Source organism: Strix aluco, chromosome 3, assembly GCF_031877795.1.
Source record: "Strix aluco isolate bStrAlu1 chromosome 3, bStrAlu1.hap1, whole genome shotgun sequence".
NCBI classification, from domain to species: domain Eukaryota; kingdom Metazoa; phylum Chordata; class Aves; order Strigiformes; family Strigidae; genus Strix; species Strix aluco.
In genome coordinates, this window is record NC_133933.1 from 67,637,917 (window position 1) to 67,660,830 (window position 22,914).

Consider the following 22,914-nt stretch of genomic DNA (forward strand, 5'->3'; position numbering starts at 1 on the left):
GCTTCTGGCACTGATGTTCTATTAAAAGCAAGTGAAATGCTCGTTGGAAGTAAAAAGTGCTGACAAGGTTGGTTTGGTGTTTGGTTTTTTAATTGCAAAGCTGGCACAGCAGTAGGTAAGCACTAATGAAAGTAAGTTAGCTGGCAGTCCAGTTTTTGGAACTCATGTTTTAAAGTATCTTGAACAGAAACAGAGTGCATCTTGTTATTGTTATCTCTATTGTATAGCTGTGATATGAATCCTAATTGTTCAGAGCATGGACCAGTTGCCTGGCTGTGCTGATCAAGGGGTTTTGGGGCAAGGTGATCTCTCTTACACAGCAGCACACTGTGTGGCTGTTTCAAAGTGATCGACTTTGAAACATCCATTGTGTGAACGAAGACAAACCAGTAAGGTGGAGGTGCGCTATATTGTTTTAGTCACATTCCATAGAGCTTTAATCTTTTTGTAGCCTGGAACCTCACTCTCATGTGGAAAATACAGCACTCTTATAGGTGAAATGGATGAGACATGAGTTTACCAAGAAGGGATGTTGTGAGATAAAGTGGTAACATATGATGTCTGCTCTGGAAGAAATAGTTTTTTACTTGCAGCACAAGTGTCTGAGACTGGTTGGATAGTACAACAGGTATGCATACAGAAATTGGAGTTTGATTGAAAGATAGGCAAGTACAGGATATAAGCAACTACAATCTGATGGTCATCTGGACCAACAGGAAGACAAGGACTGTGTAAGTAGATTTATGGAGCACCGTTGTGAGGAACTAATGCTCTGCTCTCAAGTGAAACTCAGCAGAGCAAATGATCCTAGCCTTGGTTCACTGTGGAAGACTGGGAGAATGATGGAAAGCACTAATACCCTGGTCTGGAGCTCTTTGCAGTTGGTGAGACTCCATTAATTATAAAAGCCTGGTCTGAGATTCTAGTGGGTGTCTGCTAGTGTTTAATCTCAGTGAGTTGGTCATTTTGAGTCTGTATTATAGTCCTTTGTGATGAAAACTACTTTTATGAAGGATTGAAGCAGGCTTGGAGTCTCCTCAAATCAAAAGGGCAAGGCTCAAAGAATAGCCTTGTAGGTAAGGCCATTTGCATCCTTAAAAATAATTTCCACCTGTACAATACAGGGAACCCAGAAAGCAGTTAGTACCTGGCTTGATGCCAGCAGTAACTGATTTATATGGCCCCAAGTTTTGTGTAACCAAACATGGTGTCTGTCTCCCATATAAACAAAGACTTTATACTATTTACTCAAGCCAGAAAATTGTCTGTGTGGGGATAATGATGGCAGTTTGTGAGAACCATTGCATTGTTGGTATGCAGCCAGTTCCGTTCAGTGGTTGCGCACAAGAAAACTTAATGGCTCTGGCAACCAGCCTCTCAACCGCTGTCTCTGTGAGCAAAGGGGAGAGCTGGAGGACAGCACTTGATTGACTTGCCTGAAGGTGAAGCAGTCTTGAGCACTTTTCCATCCCCACCCCCCCTATTAAGGGCAAAGAGGGGAAGCCTGGTCACCATGTCTGAAGTTACTGGACCTGTTACCACTGACTACCAGTCATCAGCACAGGCTGCCTGGGCTTTCAGAAATATGACTCAAACATGCTGAATGATGCATTGCTGTGTGGAGTCAGATACTATGATTTCAGCATTATGTTGCTCATCCCTTTTTCTTTTTTTTGCACCATTTGTGTAATGCATACATTTTTATATGATGCTTCTTTTTTTCTGAGCTGGAGTCTTTAATGCACATTACAGAAATAGATTGGAGTATTGTGGTGACATAGTTAAGTCACTTACAACACTCGGCACCAAGAACCTGTTCTACAAAAAGTTCTAGAGGTATACATGGTACACTATAGTTTAGTCTAGCAATCCATGTAAAACATTTAAAGGCAGGGACCTTACTATGTAAAATATTGTTAATATGTTCTCATTGTTTCTGGGGGTGAATTCAAACACCCTTCATTAAATTAAATGTTTAGCTCTGCTGTCAGAGAGGGTGGTATTTCATTTTTGTTGGTACCAGTCTGTCATGGTTAGGCTGCTGCAATGAAGTATGTGGCTTAGAGGTCTAAATTCTGTTTTTTCCATCCACAATAAAGAGGAAGCCACTGTGAATTAGAGCTGTAATTAATTCCATGAAGCATTTCAGTGATGTTGTAGTAAAATAACCCCAAGTGAGAATTTTATCCTTCCCATGCTTGATTTGAATTTTACAAGGCAGATGGCAAATAATTAAGGTTGCATAACATTTCCCATTAAAAGAGCCTTGTTTCAGTCTCTTTATAATTTTGCTAGGTTTAAATGGTTTGGCTTCTGTTTCTCTTTTGCCAGGTTCTCTCCCTTATTTTTTTATTTTGTTCACCTTCAGCAAATGGACCAATTGCTGAAGAATGAGACATGAGAAAGTAATGGGGATGTTTTTTTCTTGAAAAAAATCTTAATATCAGTCTTGTAGGGGTGGCTTAAGGCTACCATGCTTTAAAGGAAAGATTTGAAACTGGGAACGGTATGAATTTGGTTTTAGAGCTACGCCACCTCCTGTCCCTATGAAAAACCATCCAAGTTAGCCACATAAAGTCACAGTTAGCTCATGCCTCACAGGAATGCATTCAACATTTGCGTGCTGTATTGCTGTCCAGGTTTTTTGGCTGAACTGAGGCAGCAGCCTTTCCTCTCAAATGCTTTGGGCTCATCAGTGTTCGTGTGATTCACCATCCCCATGGAATGAGCGAGCACGCTCCTCCCCGGAGCTCCAGGGGCTGAGTGGGACTTTCTTTCCCTGGCTGCTTCCAGTCTCTGCAGGCTGCTTTGGCACCAGGCGCACAGACTACGAGCATAGAGGCTTGCTTTTCTCCCATGCTGCCCAGGTACCTGCTGCTGGGTGCGCAGGAAAAGTGATCTGATACACTAGAGAGAGGTGGGGAGGAGGAGGAAGCGGTGTCTGGTTTGGAACAATGCTAGCCAGAAAACTACAAGGGTAAAATGTGGAAAGGCAGGAGAGATTTGCAGGGTAGCAGGTTCAGGAACAAGAGCAGGAGGTTGAGGCAGTGCCTGAGGAGGTGTGGAGTGGGGTGTAAGATCAGGAGAGGAGCAAAGTATGCAGTTCAATATGGGAAGAGGAGTGGGAATGCAGCTGGTGGAAAGGAATGAAAAATATTGGCAAAACATGTTGTTCTCTCCATCTAGTGGCAGGGTGGTAAGTCTGCCAAATCAATTTCTGTTATCCCAGAGGATACATCATCAAGATTTCCTGAACTGATTTGATAACTGGGGGATGGGGGGTGGTGGTATGTAAAGTTACCTACTTTTTATGCTTGTATGTTTTTAATTTTAGATGACTGATACATGTCAGTACATAATGCAAGCTTCTTGTTAACTTTTAAGGTTCCAAGTTCAAGCACCGAAGAGTTAGGAAATCTGACTGAAACTTGCTCATGCAACTTGGTTTAATATTAACCTATGCATGTACATACTATTAAATAATTAGGCATATGATTGTGCTCTTGGAAGTTAATAGCCCTCCCATCAGTAAGGCTAAACAACTGTGAATGAAGTCAGGTTTTGATCAATCTCAGCAGTACTGCATACCTAAAGTTGTGAAGATACAGCTTAATGGCAACTTCATTGCAACTTTTTTCTAGGTCACTGACTAAAAATCTTCTGGGATTTGAAACAGTTTGTTACTAGTTACTAGAAACATTAGTCCGAATACAAAGACTTGTGCAAGTCTTAGCATCAAGAATGAGAGGCATTTGTTGCAAAATACCTAACACTTAGGGGTTTTGGTTTAAAGTCACTTCTGGGTTTGTTTTTTATTCTTGAATACTTAAAACTTAGTGTTTAAATAGATTTCTTTTGATTACAGCATGATGCAGTGCTCAGATGTTTTACATTACATATTCTATCATGTCATCCTTATAAAACAATAAAAAATTAGATCTGAAGAACAAAGCAACAAGTTTAACACTTACCCTGTTCTTTGTTCTGTCTGTTAGACACAATCCAACCAGCACCATGGTGGATTTTGCCCAGGTAACTAAGGCATCAAATACAATGATAATAATACTTTGTAACACCCTCTTTGAGGTGGTGGGTAGAGAGACTACCTCGGTATATCACTAAAAGAAATGGGATGAGGGTAAGATTTTTTGTTGTTGTTGTTGTTGCTCCTGTTAGGAAAGTAGACTAAGAAATGTTGGGTTTGATTTATTTTCTGTAGCAACCCATTCTTACATGTTATTTCTCTAGAAGACTTAATTTGCAGGGGTTGTTAAAGCCTGAATACAGCTGGATCCTCTCAGACTGGTTTTGAAATCATGGAATGTGCTTAAATAAAAGCTAGTCAGTCAGAGACAAAAGATTTCCCTGAAAACTGGAGGGGGAAAAAAGTGAAATTTATGTCTCCAAAGGCTAAGAGCTGCAAATTGTGGCAGTCAGGCAATGCAATCACCAGGATAGCTAACAAGCAAGTGCTTGGAAAGCCAGTGACACCAGTGCTTAAGGAACTAAAAGAAAGCCTGCATGGACTTGGAATGATTTAAGCTTTTATGATGTATAAAGAGCTGTCATAGTACTGGACTTAGGGCAAATATTTGTGCTGCCAAAAGAGTAGTCTGTGTCTAAGAGAAATCAACTGCTTATGGAAATTCTATGGTGAAACAAGTTTCCTTTTTTAAAAAGCTTAGGCATGGGGCGGGGGGGGCGCAGCAGCATATAAAGATAAGCTTCACTTTTTAACGATGTAACACTCAGGCTAAGATCCCAGAAAGAACCTGGGGAAAAAAATATACTTTGGTTTTGCTAGCATACCTGAAGTGATGAATTATTTGTATAATATGAAGGCTAAAGAGCTCTAGTAACCATTTGATGTATTCATATTAAAAAGACTGTAAAAGTAAATGTTAGTGTTATTTAAAGATTGTACATGAGTACCTTCCTGGTCAAATATGTAACTTTGCCTTTCTAAACACATATTCATTTATATAGTTTTTCCAAAGACATGGAGCTCAGAAATAATTAAGGTTGTTTGTGCGGCCTCAGTTCTGTGTATGCAGTGTTGTAATCAGCTATTAGTTTGCTGCCCTTATGTGAAGAAATACCTTACTCCTCAGGAAGTCCTGTTTCCTGGCAGCTGGATAGCAGTAAAGAACCGGTCCCTGAATTGAAAATAGAATTTTCCAGTTTCCTGTGATGTTCACTTTGAAAGATAAGGTAAATGGTGTCTTGAGAATTCAGTTGAGCTCGTGGCTGGTAGTAGCTGTGTTTGTCTTGTGCATCCTTAATTATGACAGTGTAGGCCTGGCACAGTTTTTATTTTTGACAGTGACTGAAGTGATTAAGCATAAGTCATCCAATAGAAATATATATATTCTTAGGTCAGTGTTTCAGCTTTGTTCCCTGCTCAGCAATGGTAGGAAACATGCCTTTTGTTGCTGTTTCTGAATATTGCATTTTGTGCCACATTAAATGCTTGTTTTATATAGCCTACATAATATGATGTATGTTGTATATAAAGAACAGGAGAATAATTAGAAAATGGAGTGTTGCATTTGCTCTAAGTGGTTACAGCATCCCTTCTAGTGAGGTAGAGGCAGGCTAGCAGAAAACTACTTGTTTTCCTCAGGTGAGTGTAGTCTTGATTAGAGTAATGGCTTGAATGTGTGCATCCAGGAACTTAACTGCTAAATAACAGCATGCAGTCTTTGTAGTTTTAACTGTTTCAGAAATAATTGTCTGCACAGAGTAGGTTATATAAACAAAGCCTGGCTTCTGTGAATCTTCCTACTGTCTTTAGTTGAGAGGTGGTTGTTGCTATAGTGACTGGCAGGCATTATTCATGTTTTATTTTTCTGAGGCTGGAAGGAAGACTGAACATCTTTGCAAAATTTGTGAACTGCAGAGCTTTCCCCAGGAAACTACAGCAGTGAAACGGTTACCTACATTACTTGTATTGGTCCCATTAACTTGTAAGTGGTCTAGAATTTACCTCTCCCTGGAAAAGAAATCCCGGCAGATGTCCCAAGCCTAAATCTAAGTGGCTTAGTGTGGTGTTGTGTGAAGATAATTAGGTACCAGGAGCAGTGTAGCTATCTCAGTGTAATTCTTAACTTGCCTTATCAGTCAAGATGAGCTCTTGTGTTGAAGTCTGTTGTTGACAAGGCTCTCCTACTTTCAGTACGTGAGTTAGCTCGGGGTGCTGAGTCAGGAGATGAAACCCATATGACAATGAACTTTTTCCTTAGCAAACAAGGTCATGGTACTTCATTATTTAAGAAGCTGCATCTTGCAGAAATTTCCACAGCTTCTATAGCCCGTTATAGTCAATCTTGCCACATGCTCCTTTGCATGGAGCACTCAATGCCTTATACTGTTAGTTTTAAACAATACCGCTACTATTACTTGTTTTCCTCACATCCTCCCTTCTCGTGTTTTGAACATCCTTATTTTTACTGATTCTTTGGTAAGAGATTTGGTAAGATCTCACTAAGGGCAGTTGTCAGGGCCTATGCAGAGCAGTTTCTTTGGGAGTAAACCACTTCAAGTCTTAAGTCACTTGGGTTTTTTTTGCAAAATGTATTTCTGTTATTGCTGACTGTAAGATGAAAATAGCTGCTAAATCTATAGGCTAGGTTGAAGTTACCCTGTTTCTCTTCTTGCGATGGGCCCCCGTTTATTCTCTCACAAAGCAGGTAAAATTCAACGGAGTTTTTCTTGCAACCCAGTTTTCTTCTTGGAAGCAATAGGATGAGACTGAAGATGATTTAAAGCAATTATGGGATGAAGGCCAGGAGTCCACTTAGTTCAGTGGGTACAGTGATTCTGAATTTAAAGTAATTGAAAGCAGAGTAGGGGAAATGTTGGATAATGGCAATCTCTTAAGCTTTATTGTAGGTGTCTTTTAATAGGGAGGGGAAGTGAGGGAATTGTCCTTCATCTGGCAGGCTAGTAACTTGGAAACCAGTGAGAGCTGCTGTACTGCTGGTAGAAGCTTTGTAGAAAGAAAGTAGTTGGGCGTACCCAGAAGGCCAGAGAGCTGGTCAGTGTGTCCTAAAAGTAATGCGGTGGGAGAGCTGTGTTGTAGGTCTCACTTGCGTAGTTGTGTAAGGTGACAATGCAAAGTAACCTAACTAGAAATAAGGCTTTGAAGGGGAATAGTCCTATTTTTGAACTTTTTTTAAGCTTACAAAGTTCATATCACTTCAATTTTGGAGTGTTTTATGCCTCTTTAAAACACTTGCAGCCTTTTGGGGCGGGGGCAGGGGGATGCTAGAAGCATCCTAGAATTTAGTGTATGACTGCACTTACACACACAGCAAAGACAGGTCATTAAAGCATAAAAATAAGCTGCTGAGATTTATCTCTTCTGCATAATGTCCAAAAAGCCAGTACCTATCTGAATTTTCTCCCTACAGAAAAAAATGGTTCTAAAGCCTCACATTGCTTCTGTGGTCTAAACCTCACTTGTTGAGCAAAGCTCAGCAAACTGAGATGTCAGTAAAGATAACAAGTATTTATTCTTGCATAGGGCACCAGCGCCTGCACCTAACTATGGTATGTGTATATGGGGATGTCCCCATATGACAACAGCATCACTCTGTTACTGTAGGAAGGGATTAACTACTGAGACAGAAAGAGTTGTGCCTTGGTTTTGAATGAGCAGTATGTTGCCATGGCCAAAACACCACCATTACAGGCCTGCTCTGTATCTTAAACGTGAAGTCACTGGGATGGTAGCTATGAACCTCGGTGCACATGGCATTAACCCCTGTCAGACTAGTGCAGCCTGAACAAATTTAGGAAGAGTTGAAAGCATAGAGGAAAGCATGGATATGCACTGAGCTCAGCAGGGATATGCTGGCTTATGTATGTCAGTGGGCTGGCAAGGAGAAAGCACTGTCAGTTTGGGAGTCTTCTAAATTAATCAGTATTCATCTTGTGGTATACTCATTTTAGTTAAAAATAAATATTGCATCAAAAGAATGTTCTATTTTATTTTACTTTTGGGGGGAGAAATCATTACCTTCTCTTATTGCAAAGCTGAGACCGAAGAGATTGCTTTGTTTTTAAAAACGTTTAGATCTCAAGATCAAATTGCTTAATAGAGCAATGTATAGCAAAGTATCCATTTTCCCCTTCTTTCCATCCCCATATTCACTTTACTGTACTGCAGTTGCTATCAGTGTTTCTGTAGAACTCAAAGGCTGCAATGTGCTTCCATCATTGTGCCCTCTGAACAAGGATATCAAATAATGAATACTCAAGTTGCTCTTCCCAGATCAAGCAATCTGACCTTGGGATCAGTATGATATTGAAAGCAGGCTAGTCTGTGCCTGATTCTCCAGATCTCAGTGGTAGCTGTAAGCTTCATCGTGACTTGGAAATATTCACAGGAATTACCTCATAGTTTGGAGCAAGCTCTCTAGTTGAAGTCCAGAAAAGTTTTTCATCTAGAAAAATGTACAGGTGCTCCATTTCATAATCTCTGAGGTGACCTTCCATGTACAACTGCTACAACAATACACTGACACAGATTCTGGATGTGGGGGATCTGTCTGACATCGTGGTAGCAAATGCTGCCCGCAGCAGTCAGAAGTCTGAGGAGGAGATGCAGCTGGTACTCTGGCACCTTGGCTGAAAATGTTTTGCCCTTGAGCAACAGGGTCACAAATAAATCACTGCAGGTTGCAGTGTTGCACCAGTCTTGGTGTTTGAACAGCACAAGGCCTAAGACAGGTTGCACGGCACAAAATGCTGGGTGTCTGGAACTGAGGTTGCCCTGCATGCCCTCAAGTAGTGGCATTTCAGCTTTTATTCTGGTGATGTGTAATTGAAAAGCTTCCTTTAGTATCTCTCATCTGTATCTGGCTGGGCTTGCCAGCCTTCTAGTCAGCTGCAGAACCACTGCTTCACAGCACAGGCTTTTTCAGCAGATAACAGGGACCTTTTTTTCCAGTGGTTCTTTTATGTTGATATCGTTGTTTTATATTGCAGTAAGATGATGCAATATAATTATCCAGAAGAAATAATGTGTCAACTTTTCTGTAAATGCTGTTACAGTTATTGTGTTTCTTTTATCATCTTTAAGAGACTCTAAATGGCATAAGGGCTCTCCCTACAAAGGCAATCAGTTTGGTATGTTTTCCTACTTTATTCAATATTTTAGGATGCAGTGCTTTTTAAAGCCAACATAGTCAGCCAAAACTAATCTTTTATAAATATGCATCTCCCAATACAGCAGTTACACAATTTTAATCTAAAAAAAAAGTGTCCCTTTCCCTGTAGTTATGTGTGTAATCCATTTTTATGTCTGTGGACTGTTTCCAAAGAAATCTATTTATGCTCCTGTTTTTAGCGTTTTACAATTTAGTGCTAAATTAGCTGTGACAGTTTTAAATTGTCTGTTTATCTTCCTAGTCTACAATATGATGAAAACAATGGCAACTTCTTTACTATTCCATGAGTAGTAAACACTAATGCTGATGGGTTTTCCTACCTACTAGGCTCAGCCAGGACAGCAGAGATGAAGATCATTAGTAACAGTGCTTTGTATGGCAACTTCTGTGACAAGAACTGGGATGGTCACTGCAACTTGATGTCTTTATTTATATTTGCAAACGAGACCCTTGAGTTCTACAGTATTGGAAGTATGAAAAGATGTACTTCAGCTTCAAGCTTCTAAGAATTGAAAATATTTTTATGTAAAGTTAATTCATAGGCGTATTTAAGGCATGAACTTTGCTTTGCTTTACTGTTTTAGTGAGTAGAAATGAAATAGAAATATCGTGTCACTCTTCTGAGTCAAACTTCTAACTTGCAAATGTACTATGCAAGTACTGCTGTTTAGACTTTTAAAAAATAGGCATTTTCCATTTGCTAATGATGAAAATTTCAAAAAGCTTATATCTGAAATTGTGAAGACTTTTATTACCTGTACTAAAAGTAGCAAACTGGTCTATAGTCTGCAAGTACTCTTTGCTTCACCCTAGTTCCCTCAACAGTTCCTTTGACCTACTTCCCTTAACAAGAGAATCTAAGTGTTGACATGTAACCAAAATAGCCACGTCTCTTTATTCTTTCAAAATGGAAGTCTAGATCTTAGTTTTACATCACTGGAGTACTTTAGATCTAAGCCTTTTAGAGAATTCAAACGCCTCGCGGTTCTTATTGCCTCACTGCTATAGTAATAGGCAGAACCTTGTAAATCTTTTAAAAATAATTTTATCAGTGTTGCTAATTAGAACATTTTCCTACAAAAGGATTTTGATTGGAGCTCTAACAGTATAACCATACCCATTCTGCTAACAGTTTTCTGAAGCATTTGAATTAAGAAGCCTGAGGATGTTAGTTTGGATGTGTTTCTATTTTTCTTCTGAAATGGTAGCTCTGTTAGGAAAATCTTTGTAGTGTCTCTTTATGAATCATCTACACCAGGGCTTTTAAGAGGGCTTGGGGTTTTTTTGGGTGGAGTGGTGGAGGCTTGACAGTAAGCGTGCAGAGTGTAGACTTTCCATCCTGATGCTTCGCTTCTGTTCTGATCTGCATGCTCTTCCCCAAAAGATTAACCTGAAAGAAAGCCAGTGCACCATGAGTGTCTTGGTTCCCCCCTTCCTGAAAAAGCTCACATCTCTTGTGACCAAGCTGCTGCAAAATGCATGTTATTGTCACGCAGGATGCCCTTCCTATTGGAATCCTCTGATTCTCTTCTTGTCCCTTCTGCAACCTATTGCTCAGTCCTACAGTCTTCCCATCTCCAGATATTTCTCTTGCTTTCCCATCCTGTTGTACTAAAAAATCTTGATTTCTGAGCTCACCCCCAGCACTCCCCTGATCTTCCCAACTGAACTCTCTGTCGAACCAGTCTCTGAGCCTTCCTGGAGATACCAGGAAGCTCTTTGTCCATAGTGACTGAGAGTAGGGGTTTCTTACAGTGCTGTTTTGCTCCTGTCCTCAGCAGCTGCTCAGGGAGCCTCTGCTGGCTACCAGGCCAGCACATCTGCTACGTAAGAAGGGCTCTGCAGCAAGATTTTTAAAGGATGAAGCTTGCTTCAGAATGGTCTGTGGCTAGGCGCTTACTGCTGGCAGGCTGCTTGCTCTTTGGAGGCCAACAGCAACCCGCAAGCCACCATTTATTACTTCCTGCAGGGAAGGAAAGTTTTAAGTTGTTACAAAGTAGGAGAAAAGGAGGAGATGTTTAATAGGAATAAAATGCTGATGCTTAGTTCCTGTGTTCCTGCACTGTTCAAGTCTCAGAGTAAATATCTCAGACACAACTTTTCTGATCAGTATGTACAAATGAGTTTCAGTGATGACCAAAGGAGAGGGTTTAGTTTTGTGTTCAGGCTTTTGTGTTTGGATCTCTCAGCTTGATCCATCTCCGTGCTTCTCAGCAGCATCATATTGTAGCATGTGTTGGCTGAAAGTAAAAATTTTCTTGCTCTGTCATTTTGAAGGACTTTACTTTGGTAACTGTTATATATTTTGTGTATGAGAGTTTACAAAAGCAAAGCTAGTGCTGATTGCAGTGTAATTTTGTTACACTCAAAGCACTGGTTTATAATAATCTTATGAAAAAGTACATTGGGCCTTGAACAAGATTAGGGCTCCAGAGTGTGCTTACACAGTGAATAAATGAAAGCAAGGAGTAGCCTTGACTCAGTGTTCAGCTCGGAGACAGCTGGTAGAAGCAGCAGCATAAGGAAGGTGGTCTGTCCAAGGTCAGTCCAACCTCTAGTACAGTGCAGCAATACCAGAAAATGCTGTCTCCAGCTGTGCTGAAACAGGTTGCCAGGCCACTTCTCCCCAAGCTCTTCTTGAGGAGTAGTTTCAGGGTTGTTGACAAGTGGATTTTATGAAAACTGTAGTCTTTAATGAGTGCATATGTGGGTTTTTTCTTGTGTATTTTTTAAGACTTACTGCCTTCCACATTTCTGAAGAGGAGAGCAGATCATAACTTTATCCTGACTTATTCTGAAGATTTTAATATTAAACATCCAGCTGCTTGGTTTTTACCTTTTTATCTATCAGCTGAGCTGCATGCATCTCGGTAATTTTTGGCCAGGCATAGGACTTTCAAACCTATTTATCTCTGGAAAGATCACTGTCCTTTGTTCCCAAGCTTCCAATTTTAAAATACAAGTAAAAGATAAGTATGAAGTGCAAATATGGAATGAATGCAGTACTTAACTCTAGAGCAATAACGGCACTAAAATATTGCTTAGTATATTGTTTGTATTATCAATAGTGTCCATATATATACTTAGAACAAGAAATGCTAAAGACTTGCAAGGTATATTTTACTGTAAATATGGATAGTAGCTTTTACATGTGTTCATATTACCAAAGTCTTATAACAGTGGATGTAAGAACAGGCAAAAGTCACAAGCAATGGGAAAGCTTTTATTCATGTTGAACTTTGTTTTCCCTGTATTCAGTCCCTGGACCATGGCTCACATAAATTTGTTAGTAGGATAAACACTCCAGTTTTGCCAGTAGAGAGAATCTTTAGTCTTGAAGTTCAGTGCTGTTGCTTTAGAACAGAACAACCAGTTAATGAATGCTCAAGATTCATATTCCAAGTCAGGTATTCGGGATTTCGGTCTTAATGGGGTTCTGCATTTAAGCTAATAAACTTTGTCAGTATCTGCACTTTCAACACACTTCACCCAGCACAACAATACCTCCAATTTGAATGATGTGCTAGCCAGCCGCTGTTCCCAGTGGCTAGATAAAAATGCCTAGGGTAGCCCCACTTCTTTATTCTTGCTTAAACAGTCCTAGGAGGCTGTATTCTCTGCTTAATTTTGACTAGTTTAAACTATGCATTTTTACATTGTGCATATCAGGCTGTATAAAATAAGCATGTGAACTGAAGAGTGGGATTTTGTTTGTTGGAGCAATGTTCGTAAGGAAGTAGCTGGGGTAGCAGAATTGGATGCTAAGGAGTAAAGAATATAACAGTTCTCAGTTAACTCTGTTCTTAATTTCCCAGTTTAATGATGGATTTTCTCTGCTGCGGATTGGCAACGCTTTTTGACTGAGGCACTAGTTTGTTCCAGTTGTCACTTCTGATGGCTTCTGTATCTCGTAACACGCATCCCCTGGCACTCTTTGGCTATTAAGCAGCTGTTCAGTCAAACGGGGGGATTAGCTGACAAGTGGCAGGGACAGAATAGCTAGGATTTTTTCTCTTTTCCCTTTAGTTCCTCCTCTTCTGTTCTAGCTATTTCTTTTTCCACCTGGCTGTTCTTCAATACTTCTGTGTCTCACTTGTGGAATTAGAGCAAGAAACTGGAAGGTGGTCTCTCCTCTTTGCTGCTCAGCGGAGCCAGGCATAGCTGTCTGCATGCCTTGGGTTGACCTGTGCTTCTGCTCCCATCCACTGCTGTGCAGCCCTTTTACAGTTCCCTTTTTCAGGTGTTTGCTAGGGTGCAGTTCTGTGGGGGCTGCTGTGTATGTCCTGACCCTGACATGGGGTCCAAGCACCATCTTTTGCTTGTGGTCCCCAAGTGCTCCTTCCCACTGCATTGCATCTGTTAAGATTCCACCTCTGGAAGTGGAGACCTGGTAGTGCAGCTACCTCTGTCCTGTGGCCAATGTCCTTCCTCAACTGAACAGGGCTTTAACATTGTCCAGCCTTGCTATGGGGGCTCTGGTTTGCCGTTCACCTCACTGGGGATAGCTGGTTTATGTTGTGCAAGCATGCACTTGATTTGCCACAGCCTGAAAAGCAAACGCTTGTAATCTGCACAGCTCTTGTGCTTTTTTAAAAAGCCTGTCAAAATGCTGGTGTAACACTTCCCAGCTCAGTGTTTCCTTGGCGTTCTGTGGTTTTTCCAAGGTCTGGGTGAATGTTCTTCCTGCTTTTCCAGGGCATCCTCTCAGGGGCTTTACATCTCAGGCTTTTCCTGTTGGATGTGCTGTCTTGCTTAGTCTCTCAGGCCAGTTTGATCACAACTTACCTAGCAGGTAAAGAAGCACTGAAAACTTAAAGTTCTTTTTCAAGGTTTCCTATGAGACTTTTGCTCAGCTTGGCACCTTTTAAGATACAATTTCTTTTTGCACTTGCTTTGCTTCCCTTTGCTAGTAATTCCTATTTCTGCTCATGCAGACCTTCTTTGGAGAAGCTGAGGATAGCTGATTTCTTTACTTCAAGAGGAACACCTTAGAAAAAAATGCCTTTAATAACCTTACAGTCTGACAGATACTGATCATGGAACAGCTTTTTTTCAGTACTTCTTGCTGTTATAATTTTTTTTTTTACCTTTTAGAAAGTAGGCTTTGGTACAGGTGCTTGAGACAAGGAATATTAGCTGCTGTGGGAAGTGACTGTATGTAATTATAATGAGAAATGGGGTAAATTGCTTATCAGTCCTTCTAGAGCTTGTACTCATCCTGGTAATAGAAGCATTGATTAAACCTGTCTGAATGTGAACACATAGACATATCAGAACCAATCATAGATTTGTAAATAGAATTATTTTCCATCACAAAACTGTTTTGGTTTTTTTTTTTTTTTAGGAATAACCTGCCAGTTTTGCATTTGCCTTGGTTCAAGGTAAAACTAAAAGCTGAACCTACAGAGATCCTCCCTTGCACTGGTCAGCCTTATGCATCCTTTTCAGCTCTGCCTCTGGAATGTTTAAATACTGAATTCTGTGCTGCAACTGGTTTTACTTCAGATCTCTATGTTTACAAATGCATACGTATTTAGTAGCAGGACCTATCTTTTTCTTTTTTTTTTTCCCCCCTTCCTTTTTTTCCTCGCTTCCAGATAGAAAAACTGAGATCTTGTTTTCTGTTTCATACTATGCCATATAGTGATGGCAAAGCTGAGAGAAAGGAGCTAAGTATCTTTTGATTCCCACTCAGGGTCGTCTTACAGAGCATGTTACATCGTTAAAAGACCAAAATACAATAATGTAGTGCACATATCAGGATGGCAGCAGAATCCTTTATGTTGCTTTGGTGATGTTATCCTCCAGTTTATTTTGCAGATGTAACTTCTTCTAAATTCACAAGTATATGACCTAAAGTAATAAAATTTCACATGGCATTTCTTTGTTTACTATAACAAAATGAAGATATAGTAACTTAGTTTGGATTCCTTCCATTGTTTTCTGTGATTCAGTTAGATACTTGATATCAAGTATATACTTAGCTATTTAGGCAATACAGAAATCCATTTTAACTCAGGTATTTAACTTGTATTGCCAAAGGAATGTATTGTTCACAGTATTGTTTCACACTTGCATTTTAATCCCCAGAAGCTGCCTTAAAGTTGAAGTTCCATCCTTTCAAGCAATAATCAGTAGCACATATCTTAAAATCATCTGACAGATTTGCATTTTTAGTATGTCTGGATTTTTATTGCTTAGTTAAATTTACATACTTGCAGTTAGGCATTTCATGGAGGTGTGTGTAACTAGAGGAGAAGAAAATACCCTCTTATTTTTAACACTTCTTTATGCAACTTTTATTCCCTCCATGTAAAGGTACTGGTTCAAGCTAAGTAGCAGGCAAGTATTAGGTAGTTGAATGATGTCTTTCCTGGCATGTGCTAGGTTATTGAGTCTTGCTGCAACCAGTGTTGTCAATATTTAGGCTTGGATTTCAGATGTTTAGCTGTCTGATTAATCTGTCTGTATTTTAAAGCATGAGGTATTTTATGTGGGAGCACACCTACAGTAGTTACTAAATACTTGTGCCAATTCCTATTTGATACCCAGCAACATTGAAATTCATGGTTGTGCCATCTGTTCATCGCTTGTCATATGAGTGGTCATATGAATGTACACTCAAACTGTGTCACAAAATATTCCAAGGAAATGTCAGGCAAGAGGAAATATGGCAAAAAATATTACTCTGTGTACCTCGGCTCTGTTATAAGTGTATTATCTGGATGGCATTTAAGCCATTGTTTTGAAGTTAATGGAGTATTGCATGATCCCATGGTGCAATGCTTGAATGATGTGTGTGCACTGTATGAGAGATGTGAAGAAACTTGTGCTGAAGCTAGTAGAAGGTCAGTGCTCTCACTAATGCTCAGAAACAATTTTTTTACTACTTGATAACAGTTTCCTCTTCTGTATGATGCCCTAGGAAAGGCTGGTGGGAATCACGATGTAGGTTCCCCATGTATTACAGCGGGACTTTTTCTGAGAATGTTCTAAATGGCTAATTTGAGCCAGAGGAAAGTCTGTTTTACCTCCCCCCACCAAAGTTAACATGATAGTAAGATATAAAGAGTTTCAATGCACTTTGAATAAACCATATTTTTTCAGGCTTAGTACCAGCTGTTTGGAACACTGAGAGGAGGAAGTATGGGTTTTGATAATGGTAGATCCTGCAAAGCCTGGAGGTGCAAGTGTTCAGTGGTGCTCAGATTATCTTGCCAAAAATTGGTCCATCTACCTGCAGGTCAAACTAATCCTTTGTATGAGGCCTTTAAAATGGCAAAATACTAAAATCTTTTGTTGGTCTGTCTTTAAGGTGTGACAATTCTTATTGTGATTTGGAATCAATATTTGTTAAGTTCAACAGTAGTTACTTCTATTGATCACAAGATATGGTTGTAATTTGAAGTATAATAATTAATCTTGTGATTTTTCTTTATAAAGAATTGTTGAAAGGGCATTCAGAGCCCCAGAACTACCTATATGTAGACTGACAGGGTCTGATCAAAAAAAAGCCTATAGAAAATAATGGGAAAATATCCTCTGTTAGATTTCATTCAGGTCATAAATTGTCCTCTCTTCCATTTTGCGTAATGCATGTGTTAGTAATTCGTAAACAGTGTATGAAGCTTTTACCAGTATCTTGTACCATACCTTTAGAAACCTAGGATCTGCAAGTCACCTTTAGCAACACAGTTTCCTCATTGCATCCAAACATTGCAACAGGTTTGAATGTTTGCTTCTTCAAAGTCGCTCTGCAGTTTCATTCTGTTATTCCCCCTAACTTGCATTTATCAGTGTGATTAATCCAGCTTCCTCCAAAGGAAATTAAATTTTTAAAAAATAAAAATTTAAAGGCTGCTGTTCTTCAGAAGTAGTGGTTTCCAAAGCGTCACTGAGAAGGAAGAAGAAAAATTAGCTGCATGTATAACATTAGCACAGCATGGGAAAATAATCATACACCTGATTAAAACCAACACTGTTAAAATGGAATCTTCTTGCGGCTCTTTCCTCGACTTGAACAGGGAACTTGTATTGCGGCTTCAGTGTCTTCTGTGTAACCTTCAGGGGTTTTTCTATGCAAAATGGTGTGGAATGGTATTATAAAGTGGTATTTCAGAACGGTCTGGTTTTAAAGGGAGTTTGGCAATGTTTAAGTTGCATTATAATAGAGTGGTTGAGCTGTTGTGTAGTAATATGGTTAACTAATCTCTTTCCTTTTCTTCCTTATTTTAGCACCTGAAGGTTCTAAAATACAAGACAAGAAAGTCACTTCAGGACAAAGCAACACCGGAACTAAACCAGGTATGCCATTCCACATGCTTTATGTTATAAGGCTGTTTGCCTCAATGGTGTATGAAAAACAGCTGTTGTGGTAAGAATTTTTGAAGTATTTGATGGTCTTATACCTCTCTTACTGTTTTGGTCAAAACTGATGTCAATGACTGTTCATATTTACTTAGGCTGTTATCTCTGTTTGCAAAGAAGCAAAACTGAAAAAAATTACCTGTAGTACAGTTTAGGAATGAGGATTGTGAAGTGAGATAAGGCAACAGAAGCCACTATACTTGAATCTGTGCTTGCATGAGAATTATCTGCTGTAGGCAAAGATTTGCAGCTTTATATGAATGTGCTTCTGTTCAGATATTTCTTCACTTACCACAAAGCATGCCATATTTGTACAGTGGGCATACCTGATTGGTACATTGCATGGATTTAATTCACTGTTCACTTACATGGTTGAAAGTGTCTGTACTAAAATGCTTAATGTAGTCCTTGATGCCGTGAGTCTGTTCCACTTGCATGCTTAGACCAAGATCCAGAAGAGCGCTTAAATATCTAAATTCTGCCTGTATTGCAGTTCAGGTACCCGAGCGTAAAATACGCAGTTAATAATGATCTTGTTTAGGTGCCTGAGGAAGCACAGGTGTTTGTGTTGCTGAGCACTAGGCATACTGTCTGTAAGCACCCCCTTTTCAACTCCTTGATGGGTTGGCAGCTTAGTGTCTGTTTTGTACCAGCAGATTCTTCTCTATCCCCAAACTGGGTACCTTTGGCCTACATCCCCAGAGGGAAGCAATCTCAGTGCTGTCTGTGTTCAGATGAGACCTCACACACTTTGCCAGGCAGTGCTGGGTCCAGCACAAAGCGCAGTATTCATGGCTGCTCTCAATCAGAAGGGCAATGGGAAAAAAAGGGGAGAATGGAGATAACATTACCCACTTCCATGGCAAAAACGGAACTCTTGGCTTTGGACAGCATTCTGTATCCACTTTATCCTGCAGTAATTCAATCCCAGTTTTCATTTCTCAGAAGGGCGTTGTACCTGTGTTACCATCATCTATGCTGGTGTGTAGAAAGGAATGCAAAATTCCTGGAGCTGGAGAGAGGAAGGGCACAGTCATGTGTGCAGGTTTAGCTCCGCACTGAGCTGGTGAGAGTCAGCGTTGGGGAGAGTTCTTGAGAGCTGGTGGTTTGGTTTTGGTTTGTTTGGGGGTGGTGGTTGTTATTTTCTTTATACTGCAGACGAATTTTGTGTCAAACTGTTTTGGTTAAAAACCAAACCAAAGAGTTTGCAGCAGGAATGACAGCTGTAACTATAATCAATGTCGTTGCTGTCTGGAAGGTGTCTACAGGCTGATGAAATATTGGGAGTCCAAGGCAACTCTGTGTGCATGGCAGTTCAAAGGGAGCTAGATAAAGGGAAGAGAATTTGAGATCCAAGCAGTGCATCTTTTCAAATAATGCTGTGGCTTACATTTCTTTTTCCCTGCTGCACCCCTGTGAACTAACATACACACTGGGTGTCTTTTTCAACTTGATATCCTTTTTAGTTTCTTTAGTGTAAGAAGTTAGCACCCTAGGAATCAAGGGTAGAAAGGAAGCAGCCATTTGTGAGACAAGATTGAGAGGAATTTAGGTGGAAGTGAATAGTAGTAGACTGACTTTTGAAGACACATCGAGTGCAGCAGATAGTTACCTGAGCCGCAGAAACTGACCATATGTAGTAAATACATATGATAATTACTAATTTAACAAACTTACAACCTAATTTGTACAAATGTCAACTATGCTTAAGAGTTTGTGAGTAATTATGTAGAAGATTTGAAAAGCTTGCATTTTCCTTTTGTTAATAGAATTAGGGACTAAAAATGACTGAAATTTCCATGCTGAATTTCTGCAAAATACTGTTCATAACTTCTAAGGTCTTTTAAATAACTTCGAACTCACAGTAAGTGTTGTAAGTTTATGGAAAAATACTGTTTTCATATGTAGTTTTTGAGGCGTAATTTCCAGCAATAGCTACAACATTAATTTCCCCTTTATACAACTATGGTTTATTTAATCTCCAAACATCTCTCCCAGGCATAATATTAAACATCTGTATGTTATGTAAGTGTAGTGAAATAGATTACTGAGTGTGAGTTCACACGTGTTACATCATAACCAGACTGCTTCTACAGCAGTATGTGGGTCTTCCTAGAGCGTTCTCTGTAAGGGTTTGCATATGCCCAGTTATCAATTATTTCTGTAAGAATTGAGGAATTCTTGTAGGATTTGCAAATTATGTTTACCATCTCATTGTGCAGCTACTTAAAGCTTTGCCTGATGACGAATACAAGCAAGAGGGAGGACAAAGTACCTTGCATGTTTGTCCTGGTATTCCTACTGAATAAGAAGAAATGGCAATCCCCCAGGTACTTGCCTGGTGGGTTGTTAATCAGCAGAGACATGAGAAATAAAATGGCAAGCAGGCCCAGTGAACTTTCTTGTTTTGCTACAACATGAAACTATTGAAGCTATGTACTGGGCGTGTCAGCAGATCAGCTGGATTCAGAATGCAGTTTTTGGAGATTGGGCTTGTAGCCAAACTGTGAAGGATCATTTTCAAGGCTTAGAAAAGACATTTTACTTAACAGTGTAAGCTTTGCCCAGTAATGTATGCTCCAGCTTCTAGTAGAGCAAAGGCAATGCTGGTCTGCTACAAAGGTGTTATCCCCATCCTTGTGCCAATATTGATTTAGCTCTTTGTGATTCCAAATGTATGCAAAATAGCTTGTTACTGAAGACATACTTACATTCTGCATAGCCTGCAACTTAATGTAAATTCTTTAGGATTGTTCTAACATCCTGGGGTGTTGGGAGAGGGGCTCTGTGCGTGTGCACGTGTGAGCACTATCAGGTGGTGATATAGAAAAAATAATTGGATAGCTTCAAACAGAATGGCAGAGGGCAGCTTTAAAAATTTATTTTATTCCTTCCATTGCTTATAATTAGGAATTCTTATGGGAGACCTTTTCAGTTTGCCTGTCCATGTAACCCTTCTGCCTCTTTGAAGAATTGCTGCTTCTCCCTGATAGGGAAGTCTCTCCTCTCAAGAACAAAAAAAAAAAAAAGAAAAACAAAACAAAAACCCAACCTGGAAGGAGAATAGTACATTCTGAAAGAAGCAGGATTTTACGTTAGTCCCCAGTGTCTCATCATTCTCTGTCAACTCGATGTTACATTGACTTTGCTCAGCCCTTGAAGGGAATCCTTGTTTTCCAGGGAAATTCATACTGCATGTGTATTATTCCACTAGCACTAATTATTCATGCTACAGAAATTCATGTTTGGTGAACCTTGTGTGCCAGTCATGAGAGAGAAGGAATATTATAACCCTTTTGACCTGTGTGTCTGTATGCTGAAGAGACTACATGCGAGTCAGCACACTTCCTAACATCAGGCAAATGTTAATCTACACCGTACATTGGACCAATCTATGCAATGGCATGGCTAGGCATAGTTTAATAAATGGCAGCACTGTGTGCTATTCAACCAACCTTAAAAGTTTGATCTGTAACTGGGTGATGGATTGTCTTTGCTGGTGAATTGTTCACTTATTGCACCTTTCATTGGGGCTATCATGTTTGAATGTTGTTCTTACAGCTCTTACTTTGTATCGCTGTTAATGCCATTAATTGGGGCTGTAGTCTCTGACTGTTGTTGAGGTGATAGTTTTTCACTGATGAGAGTTCAAACGTAATTAAACTGAAGCTAGTCGTCAGTGAACTCGTTCATCCTAGAAATCTTGTCATCCTGATGCATAAACTTCTGTTAGAATATGAATTGCACATTATTGATTTTTTGTCTAAGTCAAATAACTATTCAAAATCTGTCTAGCACATCCTTACTTAAGGATTTATTTTTGCAAATATCTTTAACTTCATTTTTATGACCAGTTGTATTGTCTTGCTAGTAACTTTTTTCTATAGGAGTGCAGTCTATACACAAATAGGCTGACTTTACATGCGTTTACAAATTGCTTACTTGTGTATTTGCACCAAATAGCAAAAAGGACCTGTTGTCTTGTTTTTATGTGCACTTCCATGGTGTCAGTATCCTAGGTAGTTCTTTATCTTAAAATACTTAGAAACTGAGTTCCCCTCAATACTAAACCATTTCTTTATACCCAGAAATCTTTTTGATTTTTTTCTGTGGGGTTTTTTGTTTACTTGTATTTTTATTCAAAGCAGACTTTTGCAGTGCTAGTGAAAAAAGCATAAAATTAACAGCTTTCCAGATTTAACAGAACAGGCTAAGGATGAGTAGGAAATTAGTTTTGGCAGCATGCGGAGATGAATTGGTAACTTGGATTTTGTTCCCTTTTTGTCTGGAACTGTTCCACTGCTGAGGCTGGAGGTAGGATGCTAGCTGTTTAGCATTTTGTTGTCTTCTAGAGAACTCACTGAGCAAGTGATGTTTTTCTAACCAAGCCTGAATTTTTTTTAGTCAAGCCTGAGCTCTGACACAGATTTTTCATGTTATCCTCAGTCTTACTGCTGTGATCCAAGTGGCCAGTTGCAGTTATTTTTAAAGAAATCATGTGGCTAACTTTCAATCTACAAGGATAGCTGAGGGAACTATCACTTACTTTACTGGTTACCAGTCCATGCATGTGATGCACTGTGTTAATGGGTTTGCCAGAGCTTTGAACACATGAGTGCACAAACATCTGTAGAGATCAATATCGTGCTGTCTTCAGAAGCTCAACTAGAACTGCTACAGTGTTGTTCCAATCTGTTTTGCTTGGGTACTGAGCTTCTTCAGTATCATGAAATAGGGCTTATTGTTTTTTTGAGGCAATAGTGGTGGGAAGAGGGTACTGCATTATAATAGAATTTCCTGTGGATGCATTTTGGAGAGAGATTATGGAATAATAGATGGTATCTTGTCAGAATGCTCTCAAGCAATCACGTTGTTACAGGCTTGGGAACAACACAAAACTTCTTCCTGGGTTTTCACAGGCAGTAGTCTTGCTTGGAATTCAGAGTTACAACTTAGTCCATTCTTTGGGAGTGTTTTACATCTTGATAATTAGAATGCATTCATATTTTTTTAATTGTTCCCTTTTTTTTTCCTTAAGGTGGATTTCTGGAAATGTGATCTATTTTGAAAGTAGATGACATAGAGTTGCTTAATGGTCATTCCCCTAAAAGCTTGTTTATGATACTGTTTGATTTTATGCTATATGCCTGATGTTTTCCCCCTCCCTCCATTTGCAGATCATCCAACAATACTAAAGGTTGATGACAGGCAACGGCTTGCTAGAGAAAGGAGAGAAGAACGAGAAAAACAGCTAGGTAAGGCCTACTCAATTCATCATTGCTATACCTGTCACATTACTTTTGTGAATCTGAGTGAAAAATGGGCTGATTCCTGAAATTGTGCAAGGAAGCTTCACTGATGTAAATGGAATTTT

The 22,914-nt window shown here is 39.6% G+C and overlaps 1 protein-coding gene across 6 annotated transcripts in view; it reads left to right on the plus strand.

Moving 5' to 3' along the window:
- Nucleotides 1-22,914, plus strand: part of MAP7 (microtubule associated protein 7) — a 107,218-nt gene that overhangs the window by 35,614 nt on the left and 48,690 nt on the right. For all 6 annotated transcript variants that reach the window (XM_074819007.1, XM_074819008.1, XM_074819010.1 and 3 more), the window contains exons 2-3: nucleotides 17,409-17,477; nucleotides 22,718-22,795. In XM_074819007.1, the coding sequence (XP_074675108.1) occupies nucleotides 17,409-17,477; nucleotides 22,718-22,795 (147 nt within the window). The remainder of the gene's footprint in view (nucleotides 1-17,408; nucleotides 17,478-22,717; nucleotides 22,796-22,914) is intronic.